At 38.5% G+C, this 13,663-nt stretch overlaps 1 protein-coding gene across 4 annotated transcripts in view; it reads right to left on the bottom strand.

Annotated features, from left to right (window-relative positions):
* Positions 1 to 13,663, bottom strand: part of ABRAXAS1 (abraxas 1, BRCA1 A complex subunit) — a 26,946-nt gene extending 13,283 nt beyond the window's left edge. Inside the window, exons 1-3 of one of the 4 annotated variants that reach the window (XM_077142964.1) lie at positions 13,492 to 13,663; positions 8,329 to 8,419; positions 2,753 to 2,789 (exon numbers count right to left, since the gene is read on the bottom strand). In XM_077142964.1, coding sequence (XP_076999079.1) covers positions 2,753 to 2,789; positions 8,329 to 8,419; positions 13,492 to 13,578 — 215 coding nt within the window. In that variant the 5' untranslated portion in view covers positions 13,579 to 13,663. Of the gene's footprint in view, positions 1 to 2,752; positions 2,790 to 8,328; positions 8,420 to 13,491 lie in introns of those variants that run through there. The other 3 variants (XM_077142965.1, XM_077142966.1, XM_077142967.1) reach the window with 3 other exon arrangements.

Raw genomic sequence — 13,663 nt, 5'->3', positions numbered from 1 at the left:
TGTATGTCACCAGAAGGAAAGCTGGAGATGAAAACATGGGAATGGGGGACTGCACGGGTAAGTACAGTGGTAGAATGCTTGCTTGCCATGCAGGAGACCGAGGTTCAGTTCCCAACCAGTGGACCCAAAACAAAACAAATAAAAAAAGATGGGAAGGTATAAAGTGATCTTGTGGTGGACAATGTCCATGACTGACTATATGAATATTAAAAAGTTTTTTCATGAAGTAGAACAAATGTATGACACTATTACAGGGAGTCAGTAATAGGGATATATGGGGAAAATATACCTATTGCAAACTATGGACAGTTAACAGTAATATTCTTTCATCAATAGTAACAAATGTACTACACCAATACTATGAGTCAATAATGGGGGGGTGCAGATATTGAGTATGGGAGGATTTGGGTTTCCTTTATTTTTATTTCTTTTCTGAAGTAATGAAAACATCCTAAAATTGATCATGGGGTTGTATGCACAACTATGTGATGATACTTGAGCCAGTGACTGTATACTTCAATGGTTTGTATGATGTGTGAATATATCTCAATAAAACTGCTAAAAAAAAATTCAATAGGAAAAGACAAAATAAAGTATTCCATCTACCAATGGGGGATTATGCTGATCAAACAGAACTTTCCATTTTCCCATTTATACTTTCAATATGAAAACGCTAAATAATTTATTCCTATCTAGCATGGTCCACTTCTGAGCTTCTCAAGCTTGTATATAAGGTGATAAACCACAGGATAACAGTGCACATCTTCTATGGTAACATCAATTTTACCTGCAGTTTTGGGAGAAGTCACATGGGGGTAACATCAATTTTACCTGCAGTTTTGGGAGAAGTCACATGGGGGTAACATCAATTTTACCTGCAGTTTTGGGAGAAGTCACATGGGGGTAACATCAATTTTACCTGCAGTTTTGGGAGAAGTCACATGGGGGTAACATCAATTTTACCTGCAGTTTTGGGAAAAGTCATGGGGGGGTGCAGTTTTATATAAAAACATATATTCTACAGGAGAATTCATGAAAACTGCCTATATTTTTTAAAAATAAAATTAAACAACTTCTAGGTTTCAATGGACTGTTCACCAGGTATTTCCCCCAAACTTCTGAGGTAAGTAAATGAGTGTACTTCAGTGGAAATGTTTGAGAAACAATGTATTAGAGCAGGATTGGCAAAATTTTTCTGTAAAAAGCCAGGCAGGAAATATTTTAGAATTTATAGGCAATATATTGTTTCTACTTCATACTTCTCCTCCTCTTATTTTTAAATAACCCTTTGAAAATGTAGAAAACATTCTTAGCTTAAGGGCCTAAAAAAAGCAGGTCGCTGCTTTTTTTGCTGACCCTCCTGTATTAAGAGTATAAATCTGGGAATTTAATTTATCCAACTTGAATTTCAGGAAGTTCCAATATCAGTAGACTGTTTTTAACATGTTCATCTATATTATCTATAAAGGGAAGAAACAGCATGGTATAAGGCAGAGCTTTAGATCAGAACTCAGAAATCCTAATTCTTCTGGTTTTTACCCTACTATTAACTAGCTCTGTTGCCTGGGTTAAATCATTAAAGTTGTAGGTTTGTTATTTTGTGTTAAGTGAAAATGAAGTGTGTTGTAACATTTTTTGAATGTGTCAATTCATATGTTTCTCTTTATGCCTTCCCCCTGCCCCCCCATCCCCTTGTGTTGTAAGATGTGAAAGGCTCAGGCATGGATTTCTCATCACTGGATTAAATGGTCTCTTAAACTCTTAAATTTGTCTAATTATTAAAGTAACTGTCAACAGATATTGAATCAATCACTTTTTTTTCAACTCTCCCTCTTAATCCTTTGCTGGTCAGAGGGCCCCTCAAGAGAATCCTTTTTATGAATCTCTACCAAGAATCCCTAGTCATTAAACAAATATTATTGTATATTCACTGTTTATAAGGCACTAAAAGGGCTATACTGTTTCCCAAAAATAAGTTTTTTTTCCTGCCATCCTCTGCCCCACCCCCAGATCATGCTCACCTCAGCTGTATGCTATACTCTAACTTTTACATGGCCTTAGATGATCCTAAATCACAGACAGTGTGACTATAGGATGGTAATGCTGGTTATACATATCTGATTTATATAAAGTGATTTCTTTAAAACTAAAAAAGTGTTTGTTGTATTTGCTTTATGAAAATTAATTGTATACTTTTCTATGTATATGTTATATCTCAATATAAACTTAAAAAAAAATACTTACTAGGGCTAAAAGTACTACTACTATCTGTAAAACTAAGAGCCCAAGGTTTCAACCTAGAAGAGCCAAAGGAAGCAGGTCAGGTAAAAAGCCTAATCAGTTAATAGACAAAAAAATGATAAATAAATATGATATATGCAGAAATAATTGGTAAAATAAACTGTAATAAAACGGTATAAAACAAAAGGGCTGCTATCAATGACATATGAGAATGTCTCTCTGAGTTTATACTATGTACTGGGTCTAAGGACAAGTAATCCTCAAGATAAGTTGGTACCTGAGAAAGGTCATGAAGACTGCAAATATTAATACATGAGCAAAAACTATTAGACAGGGCTGACAATGCAGAAATAAATTTTCAAGTATTTAAAAAATCTCTTAATTTTAATCAGCACCATCATGTAACTGGTAACTAAAATACTTTGCTAATTTTAAAAATTACTTAAAATGCAGAGAATATGTTTAACAATGGTCCATTTATTTACTTGCTCTTACTGATACTACTACTCACCTAAAAAGCTGATAGCATGGAATATATTTCTGAATGTCTGGGGAAAAAAAAAGATTTTTAGTTACGATTATATAAATGAAATTAATAGTCATTTGAACAATACATACTGAACCTGTACTTCATGCCCAGAGGTACTTAACCAGTGATAATCTCATTTAATCAGAAAAAACTTATGAGAAAGATGCTATTATACTTTCCATTTTACAGATGAGGTAACAGGTAAAGAGAGCTTAAGTGGCTAACCCACTTAAGAACCTGTTAACATTGGTTGCCTCTGGAAAGACTCTAATGAGAGTGAGGAGTTTAAATTTTTTGTTTTCTACAATTTTTACTTCTATTTTTAACCTTTTAAAGGGGAAAACAAAAAAATAATGAGTATAAACTGATTCATATATATATATATATATATATATGTTTTTCTTTTAGTTTCCAAATACTTTATTTATGAAACATAACCACAAACACAAACATTCTTACCATATGATCATTCCATTCTTGTTATATAATCAGTAACTCACAATAGCATCACATAGTTGTACATTCAACATCATGATCATTTCTTAGAACATTTGCATCAGTTCAGAAAAAGAAATAAAAAGAAAACAGAAAAAAATTCATATACACCATACTCTTTACCTCTAAGAAAACAGAAAAAAATTCATATACACCATACTCTTTACCTCTCCCTTTCACTGATCACTAGCATTTCAATCTACTAGATTTCAACATTTGTTCCCCCTATTATTTATTTATTTTTAGTCCATATCTGTCCATAAGGTAGATAAAAAGGAGCATCAGACACAAGGTTTTCACAATCACACAGTCACACTGTGAAAGCTGTATCATTATACAATCAGCTTCAAGAAACATGGCTACCAGAACACAGCTCTATATTTTCAGTCAATTCCCTCCAGTCTCTCCATTACATCTTGACTAACAAGGTGGTATCTATTTAATGTGTAAAAATAACTCCAGGATAACCTCTCCACTCTGTTTGGAATCTCTCAGTCATTGACACTTTGTCTCATTTCGTTCTTCCCCTTTTGGTCAAGAAGGTTTTCTCAATCCCTTGATGCTGAGTCCCAGCTCATTCTAGGATTTCTGTCCCACATTGCCAGGAAGGTCCACACCCCTGGAACTCATTCATGTCCCATGGAGAGAGAGGGGAAGGGCAGTGAGTTTGCTTGTTGTGTTGGTTGGAGAGAGAGGCCACACATGAGCAACAAAAGAGGTTCTCTTGGGCTTGACTCTTTAGCCTAATTTTAAGTAGGCTTGACCTATCCTCTGCCGGGTTAAGTTTCATATGAAGAAACTCCAAGATTGGGTGCTCAGCCTATTGCTTTGGTTGTCCCCACTGCTTGTGAGAGTATCAAGAATTCTCCACTTGGGGAAGTTGAATTTTCCCCCTTTCTCACCATTTCCCCAAGGGAACTTAGCAAATACTTTTTAATTCACTCTTCAAATCACGCTGGGATATACTGGGGCATCACTCTGGACAAACCTACAAGATTTTATGCCCTACTCAAGGTTCCATGTACTTATAAAAGTTATATTAGGAACTGTACTAGTCAAAACATAAATTTTGTACCGAATAAACATTTTTTGTTTTAGTCTCACACATAAGTTAAAGTTTTAAAATATTAATTACCATCTATTTTCAACATCCTGCAGTACTGACATTCCTTTGCTCTTTCCAAGTACATTTTAACAAGCAGTTTAGGACAGATTTTAAAGCTTCAGTATGAGTTATAGTTTCATGATTTTTGTTCTAGCTGCTCCAAGACACTGGAGACCAGAAGAAATAACAATATAATGATTCTGCAGTCACACTCATTTGTTAAATCCTATCTTCTCTATTATACTCTTTTCTTGTTTTGTTTTGTGAAAAAAATAACATACAAAAAGCAATAAATTTCAAAGTACCTTGCAACAATTAGTTGTAAAACATTTCAGAGTTTGGTCTGGGTTATAATTCTACAATTTTAGGTTTTTACTTCTAGCTGCTCTGAAGTATTAGAGACTAAAAGAAGTATCAGTAGGTAATGATTCAGCAATCATAACCATTTGTTAAACCCTACCTTCTCTGTATAACTCCACCATCACCTTTGATCTTTCTCATGCTCTTTAGGAGTACCTCCAGAGTAGCCTCTCAACTATTTGAACTCTGTCAGCCACTGATACCTTTACTTTGTTACATTTCTTTTCCCCCTTTTCGTCAGGATGGCGTTGTTGATCCCACTGTGCCAGGGCCAGGCTCATTCCTGGGAATCATCTCTCATGCCATTAGGGAGACTTTCACCCTTGGATGTCATGTCCCACCTAAGGCAGAGGGCAGTGGTTCTACTTGCAGAATTGGGCTTAAAGAGAGGCCACATCTGAGCAACAAAAGAGGTCCTCTGGACATGACTCTTAGGCATACCTAGGTAGACTAAACTTCTCCACTACATACATAAGCTTCACAAGAACAAGCCTCAAGATCAAGTGCTTTATCTATTAATTTGGGTGTTCCTAATGTTTGACATAGTGTCTGGAATTTCCCCACTGGTAAAGTTTAATAGTTCCATATTGTTTCTCCCATCTCTCAAGGGACTTTACCAATACTTTTTGATTATCTGTTTAATATACTCTGGTATGTACCCAGGCATTACATTAAGCTATACAGGATTAAAGGCCCTCATTCTCATTCTGGCCTACCTGCATCTGGACTGTTTAAATGATCTATCCAGACAGATTGAGTTAGATTATGTGCTACAGAAAATTTAAGTTCTGGACAAAATAAACCTTTCTTCCTTTGAATTCAAAGAGCAGGTGAAGTTCTAAAATGCAGACAATGTCTTCCATACCTGTGTATTCTAAATTACCTTAATCCCGACCTGGCCAGCTTAACTCTTATCTCTAAATACCAGGTTATACATACAAAAAAAACCTCTCAAAATCCAGAAATAACAATTACCACTCCAGACTAAATGTGACTGCTATAAGAGTTTATAATCTAGGCCCTGCTTTCTTATAAGTATTTACTAAATGAGATCATACAATATTTGCTCTTTTGTTTCTGGCTTATTTTACCTCTCCAAATGTATATATATATATACACACACCAATCTGCTTCTCTGTCAGTGTATCTTTCAGCCACTTCCATATACTGGGCCTCATATACAATATCAAAAGTCAACAATCCATCAGTACTCTCAATTTTAGATAATTTTATTGTTCCTAAGAGAAAGATGGCCAATAAACACACCTTCACCAAATGGAAAATCCAAACTTCCCCTGACTCTTGTCCCTCCCCCACATTATGTACCCCTGGTATGCTGTGGTACTGTTGATATTTTCCTATTAAACATAGCCCATGGCATGCAATAGCAGTTTTCCCCCTAAACCCCAAAATTATACACTGTACAAAATTCATACCTTTGCAGTTGTTCATGCAAGAACTTATTTGCAGTATTAATTGGTGGGACATACGAGTCTATTCAACCCCTTTCAATCATGTTCACCTTCAATATGGGAAAATTACTTATAGGCCCACTAGTAAACCACCTTCACTTTTATCTATTCCCTTATAATTAAGTTCAACCTTAATAGCTAACTGTTCACCCTTCTCAAGTTTCCGTGTGTCTCTAGGTCACTGATACTCCTCAAGGCTCATTCTTCTTGTCATGTGCTTCAGGATGTCATTTTGTCTTATTGCTGCATAACATTCCATCAGATGTATATACCATATTTTATTAATCCACTCATCTGTTGATGGGCACTTGGATTGTTTTCATCTTTTGGCAATTATGAATAATGCTATGAATACTGGTGTGCAAATGTCTGTTTGTGTCACTGCTTTCAGCTCCTCTGCGTATATACCAAGTAGTGGTATTGCCAGGTCATAGGGCAATTCGATATTTAGTTTTCTGAGGAACCTCCAGACTGTCTTCTATAGTGACTGTACCATTATACATTCCCACCAGCAGTACATCAGTCCCGATTTCTCTACATCCTCTCCAACATTTGTAGTTTCCCGTTTAATAACAGCCATTCATATAGATGTGAGGTGGCATCTCACTGTAGTCTTGATCTGCATTTCCCTTACAGCTAATGAGAATGAATGCCTTCATATGCTTTTTAGCCATCTGTATTTGCGCTTCAGAAAAATGTCTATTTATATCTTAAGCCTATTTTATAATTGGGTTGTTCGTTCTTTCGTTGTTCAGTTTTATGATTTCTTTTATGTATACAGCATATCAAACCTTTATGTAATGTGTGATATCCAAATATTTTCTCCCATTAAGTTGGCTGATTCTTCACCTTTTTGGCAAAGTCTTTTGAGGTACAAAAGCATTTGAATTTGAGGAGTTGCCATTTATCTATTTTTTCTTTTGTTACTTGTGCTTTGGGTATAAAGTTTAGGAAGCTACCTCTTACTACTAGGTCTTGAAGATGTTTCCCTACATTTTCTTCTAGCTTTATGATACTGGCTTTTATATTAAACTGATACCAGTTTGAACCTATAATGTACCCCCAAAAAGCCATGTTTTAATCATGATCCAATCTTGTGGGAGCAGCCATTTCTTTTAATCCTGATTCAATACTGTATGGTGGAAACTTTTGGTTAGATTATCTTCACAGAGATGTGGCATGCCCAACTGCGGGTGTGACCTTTTGATTGGATAGAGAAATGACTCGACCCATTCCAGGTCCATCTTCATTAGTTTACTGAAGTTCTTTAGAAGGGAAAATATTTCAAAGAAACCTCAGAGCAGATGCAGATACCTGGAGAGTAGAAGTGACAGAGCCTTCGGATGCCTCCAGGGAAGCTGTTTGAAAAGAGAAGCTAAAGACCCCAGTAGATTCCAATCATGCGCCTTCCTAGCTGACAAAAGGGTTCCAGACCCATTGGCATTCCTTGAATTAAGGTATCTTCCCCGAATGCCTTAGTTTGGATATTTTTATAGGCTTATAATTGTAAACTTGCAACTTATTAAATTCCCTTTTAAAAGCCATTCTATTTCTGGAATGTTGCATTCTGGCAGCTTAATAAACTAATATACCCTTTGACACAATAAATCCTTATAATTAGGAATCTATTTATAAGATACATATTATCAAGTATACCACCAAACCCTTTGCTGTCTGGGTTTTCCCCCATTACATTCCAGAAATTACTTAAGGTTTTCAATGATCTAATCACTGAGTCTTCCCAGTTCTTATCTTTGAATTCCTTGCAACAAATACTTTTGATTCCAACATTTCTCTGGAAACTTTTCTTGGTCCTTATTGGTTCCCTCTCCTTTTACTGAGCTATCTTCTTACCACCTAAATATATACAGGAGCTGTTTCATCCCTCTTGTTTTCCTGCAGTAATCTTATCTGCTTCCTATATTCCATGCTGTTTTCTGCTTTAAATCAGTCCTTAACCATAATTTTATTTGTGAAATAAGGAGTGCAACATATTCTTTTAAACTCTGCTTTTAAAGATGTGGTATCCATTTTTTTTTTTTAACAATTTAAAAACAGTAATTTATGTTGCTCTCTTTCAGTATAAACTATCAGAAATAGGAGACACATAGAAATAGGTGACTCACCAATTGTATAAACAACTTCAACATCATCCATTTGGGAGTCAGTAATGCTATTCTTGGCTTCACCTTTCACTTCCCCAAGGAGAAAACCTTCCTATAAAGGTAAAAACAAGAAGCAGTATTTGGAATACATTGATAGAACTGACATTCAGTCACTTAACTAGTTTCTCCTCAGTTTTTTACAATTTTTACAAGTGTGTGCTAGCAGTAGAAAGACACACAAAAGAAAGACCAGAGGCACTTCCACCTAAATTGGGAAACATAAAGAGTTAAATAAAAAGTGCAGAAGAGAATGTAACTTTAGGAAGGGGGAAGAGATGATCATGTTCTGAAAATAATAGAAGAAAGCCCAATAGAGGAGGGGGAATGGAGACGACATTGAAGAGCTGAATAATATGCAGGCAGAGCATGGAGCACTGAGCACACTTGGAAGTATGACCAAAGACTTAAATTCTGAAGTAGAATATGATATTTGAGGAACAAGTTGTAGTTTACACAGGAACAGAATGAAATCGAGTAGTGATAGGATACACCCAATAATGGAATATCCTGAATGCCAAGCCAAAGTGTGTGGATTTAATGGCAAATGCTTTCAGTAGTAACTGGAGACTTCTGAGCTATGAAATGACAATGATCAATCCTTTTAAATTAACTTATAAAACAAACTGTGTGTGCTGGTTTGAAAGGAAGTATGCCCCCTAAGAAAGCCATGTTTTAATATAAATCTCATTACTTAAAGGTAGAATAATCCCTACTCAGTACTGTATATTTGAAACTGTAATGAGATCATCTCCCTAGTTGATGTGATTTAGTTAAGAACGGTTGTTAAACTGGATTAGGGGATGACATGTCTCCACCCATTTGAGTGGGTCTTGATTGGTTTACTGGAGTCCTATAAAAGAGGAAATATTTTGGAGAAAGGGAGAGACTCAGAGAGATTCAGAGAGAGCAACACTACGAAGCAGAGAGTCCATCAGCCAGCGATCTTTGGAGATGAAGAAGGAAGATGCCTCCCGGGGAGCTTCATGAAATAGGAAGCCAGGAGAGAAAGCTAGCAGATGATGCCATGGTCGCCATTTGCCCTTCCAGCTGAGAGAGAAGCCCTGACTGTGTTCGCCATGAGCCTTCTCACTTGAGAGAGAAACCCTGAACTTCATCGGCCATCTTGAACCAAGGTATCTTTTCCCTGGATGCCTGTGACTGGACATTTCTATAGACTTGTTGTAATTGGGACATTTTCTTGGCCTTAGAACTGTAAACTAGCAACTCATTAAATTCCCCTTTTTAAAAGCCATTTCGTTTCTGGTATATTGCATTCCAGCAGCTAGCAAACTAGAACAGATTTTGGTACCGGAGAGTGGGGTGCTACTGCTGCAGTTTGCAAATACCAAACATGTTGGAACGGTTTTTTAATTGGATAAGGGGAAGATTCTGGAGGAGCTGTGAGAAGCTTGATAGAGAAGGCCTAGAATGCTTTGGAGAGACTGTTGGGAGAAATGTGGACTCTAAAGATACCTCTGATGAGGCCCTAGACAGAAATGAGGCACGTGTTATTGGAGACTGGAAGGAAAGTGAGCCTTGTTTTAAAATGGCAGATAATCTGGCAAAATTGACTCGTGGCTTTGGCTGGAAGGCAGATTGTAAAAGCCATGAACTTGTATATTTAGCAGAAGAGATCTCCAAATTAAGTGTTGAAAGTGCAGCCTGGTTTCTCCTCACAGCTTATAGTGAAATGCGAAAGGAAAGAGATAAGCTAAGAACTGAACTCTTGAGTAAAAAGAAACTAGAAATTGAGGTCCTGGAAAATTCTGGGCCTACAGAAAGGGAGACTCCAGAGTATAGTGCCCTGAGTGTGGATTTAACCAAATGTGGAACCAGCCAGCCATTTCAGAGAAAGTCAGGATTGGACATGGAGTTATCCAGGAAAGATTTGTGGAAACTCCTTATGTCTGATGGGCATGATCCAAGGCTACTGCATAGAAAGCCAACAAGAGTGCTGTGGGACCTGTACGAACAGAGACGCTGCCAGTCTGGACTGAGGGGTTCAGAGAAGGGACACATTGGAGGAAAAATAACTTCAGAGGCAAAACCGTGGAGGCTGAGGTCTGAAGTCAAGAAGCCTCGGGCCAGGAGAGTGGACCCACCCAAGCCCGTGGAGAGGGTGAGTTTGCCCCAAAGGCAGAGAATGGGCCTTCCACCTCGTTGCAGTGGGAGAGTCATGCTGCCTCAGGTCTTGGAGAGAGTGAAGCACGTTCCTTGGGGTTTGGGGAGAGCCTGGCTGCCACCACATGGAGGGGTTGAGCGTGTGCCCCGGAGATGGCAGAGAGCCCGGGTGTGGCCCCAATGCTTGGAGAGGGTGGAGCCGAGAGAAAGGTGGTCTCCCCAATATCCCCCAAGGTTGCATTCAGAGAGAGGCAGGCGTAGGCATTTGGAAAGGGTGGGACTGCCACTTTCTAAAGCCCTGAGGATAAATGAGTCTCAGACTTTGAAATCTAATGGACTTTGCCCTGCGGGTTTTCGAAACTGTATGGGTCCAGTGACCCCTGTGTTCCTTCCTCCCTATGGAAATGTGTCTGTGTATCCTGTGAATGTTCCTTCTTTGTATGTTGGCAGCAAATAACTTGTGGATGAGTTTTCAAAGGTCCAAAGCAAATGGAGAAAATTTTGCCTTAGGACAGACCATGCCTGTAACTGACTTGATGACATTTTATACTGTCTCTAATTTTGTACTTCATTGTATTGCTACTGAAAGGTTTAAGGTTTCTAATATTGTTATGAAATTAATGTATTTTGTATTTGGGAAAAACATGTCTTTTTTAGGGGCCAGAGGGTGGAATGTGCTGGTTTGAAAGGAAGTATGCCCCCTAAGAAAGCCATGTTTTAATATAAATCTCATTACTTAAAGGTAGAATAATCCCTACTCAGTACTGTATATTTGAAACTGTAATGAGATCATCTCCCTAGTTGATGTGATTTAGTTAAGAACGGTTGTTAAACTGGATTAGGGGATGACATGTCTCCACCCATTTGAGTGGGTCTTGATTGGTTTACTGGAGTCCTATAAAAGAGGAAATATTTTGGAGAAAGGGAGAGACTCAGAGAGATTCAGAGAGAGCAACACTACGAAGCAGAGAGTCCATCAGCCAGCGATCTTTGGAGATGAAGAAGGAAGATGCCTCCCGGGGAGCTTCATGAAATAGGAAGCCAGGAGAGAAAGCTAGCAGATGATGCCATGGTCGCCATTTGCCCTTCCAGCTGAGAGAGAAGCCCTGACTGTGTTCGCCATGAGCCTTCTCACTTGAGAGAGAAACCCTGAACTTCATCGGCCATCTTGAACCAAGGTATCTTTTCCCTGGATGCCTGTGACTGGACATTTCTATAGACTTGTTGTAATTGGGACATTTTCTTGGCCTTAGAACTGTAAACTAGCAACTCATTAAATTCCCCTTTTTAAAAGCCATTTCGTTTCTGGTATATTGCATTCCAGCAGCTAGCAAACTAGAACACTGTGCAAAATATGAAAGGTTAAATATTTGGAATTCAATATCTCACTCCAGAGCTTTCTGAAAGGAGAGTTGTGGGCTCCAATTCTCTTAAGTAAATATACAGGCATTTTGCCACAACAGTAATTTCTTTGCATTTCAGAGAACTCTTTTCCAGGTACATTTAAAGACCCAAGGTGCCTGACAGACCCTGAAGATTTTATCCCCTTTATAACTAGTTAGGAATGCACCCCCTCCCCCAATTTCATTACAAGGAGAAAGAGCACAAAAGGAACAAGCTTTCACGATGTGAACCCTACTATAAATTCAGGGGGCAAGGAGGTGGGGCAGATTCCACAACGCTACACCCCAATGTTGCTGATTTTGATACTCCCCAGGACAAACCCTGGGATACAAGGATAACACAAATGCAACTATCCAAAAAAACATTTTTTAAAGACTTTCCTCAAAATCTGAGAAACAGGGGTCTAACTGTAAAACTACTTTCCAAGGATTCATCCTTTAAGCTAGAGGATTTAAGATCTGTTCTGTTTATACTTACACTAAAGACATTCTAAAATTATTTTCACACCTGCATACATTAAAAATTATATTTGCTTATTTTGCTAGGTATTAATCTGCAAGGTTATTTAAAATTGAAAAAAACCAATATATTATCACTTTTATCAGGACTGTGCCTAAGAACAATTCTAGGTAAGAGACCCTGTAAGTTACAAAACAGGGCACAATGTGGCAGAAATTACTACACTTTGTTCAGTATGATATTCCTACGCCGTATTCGGGTTGGGAGTTGTATTTTAGATGTTTGCTGTTCTTTTCAGCACATTACTAAACACTTGTTTACATTACTACTTTCAGAGCTCGACGTTTTTTTCAAATTTCAGAAAAAAAGTTCTAGAAAACAGGCACTGTATTGAAAATCTACTTAGCTTTCACCCACATATTCTGAACAAAATCTAAAAGTGCAAAACAAGCACTTAAATATTTAATATTTGAAGATAAACTTCAATTTTAAATAATAACCGAAATTATAAGAAAAGGAACTAGCCGAGGCCTCAGTCTTTGTAAATTTGATACCAATATAAATACATAAAAGTCAAATATCCGAGATACCAAATTAAGTTAACTTCATTCGCTTGGTAACTTGCACTAAAATTTCCCCCAAACAGCCACTTAATGCGACATCTAGCATTCCCTTGCCAGCCTAACATTTTAGGAAACATGCCCAGGCGCCGCTCTGCACGAAAATATTACTATTGTTCTGAAAATGATAAAGTCAGTAGTTACGAGTGAAAACCGGAAAGTTAGCAAGCAACTTTCCTAGCGGCGGTGAGAAACCGTCGCGTGAACTTTCTTTCCGTTCACGCCCAATATATCCAGAAAAACGGGGGACCGATGAAAAAAAGTGAAATGGGGGCGTGTGGGACACTCGGGTCGGAGACTAGAAATCACCAGAGGGTAGAAGTTGGAAAGGCTAATCTTAAAAAAGGCTTAAAGCACAGGAGAGCATCAGAAACCCCGAAGGAGCAGCAGAGGGCAGATAAAGAGGATGAGGAGAGCCGGCCGGCGTCTGGGGAGCACGCAGCGGCTACGACGCGGGAGGAGGCCGCGCGCGAGGCCTCTTCCGCGGAGACGCGGTCCGCCCTGCAGCCCCTCGGCTCACCGTGTCCGAGTCCGTGTTGAGGTGCTGGAAGGCGAGCGCGCCGAGCACAAAGCCGGACAGCATCGCAGAAGTGCTCTCGCCTTCCATGTCCGGCCTCCTCTGCCGCGCAGCCGCCGGGACGCAATGGGGATGGAAGGTGCGCACCGGGCCGCGTTGCTCCAGCGGCGGCGTC

The sequence above is a fragment of the Tamandua tetradactyla genome, chromosome 24, assembly GCF_023851605.1.
Source record: "Tamandua tetradactyla isolate mTamTet1 chromosome 24, mTamTet1.pri, whole genome shotgun sequence".
Lineage (NCBI taxonomy): Eukaryota > Metazoa > Chordata > Mammalia > Pilosa > Myrmecophagidae > Tamandua > Tamandua tetradactyla.
Note: the sequence above shows the minus strand (reverse complement) of the source record. Positions and strands in the feature narration are given on the sequence as shown.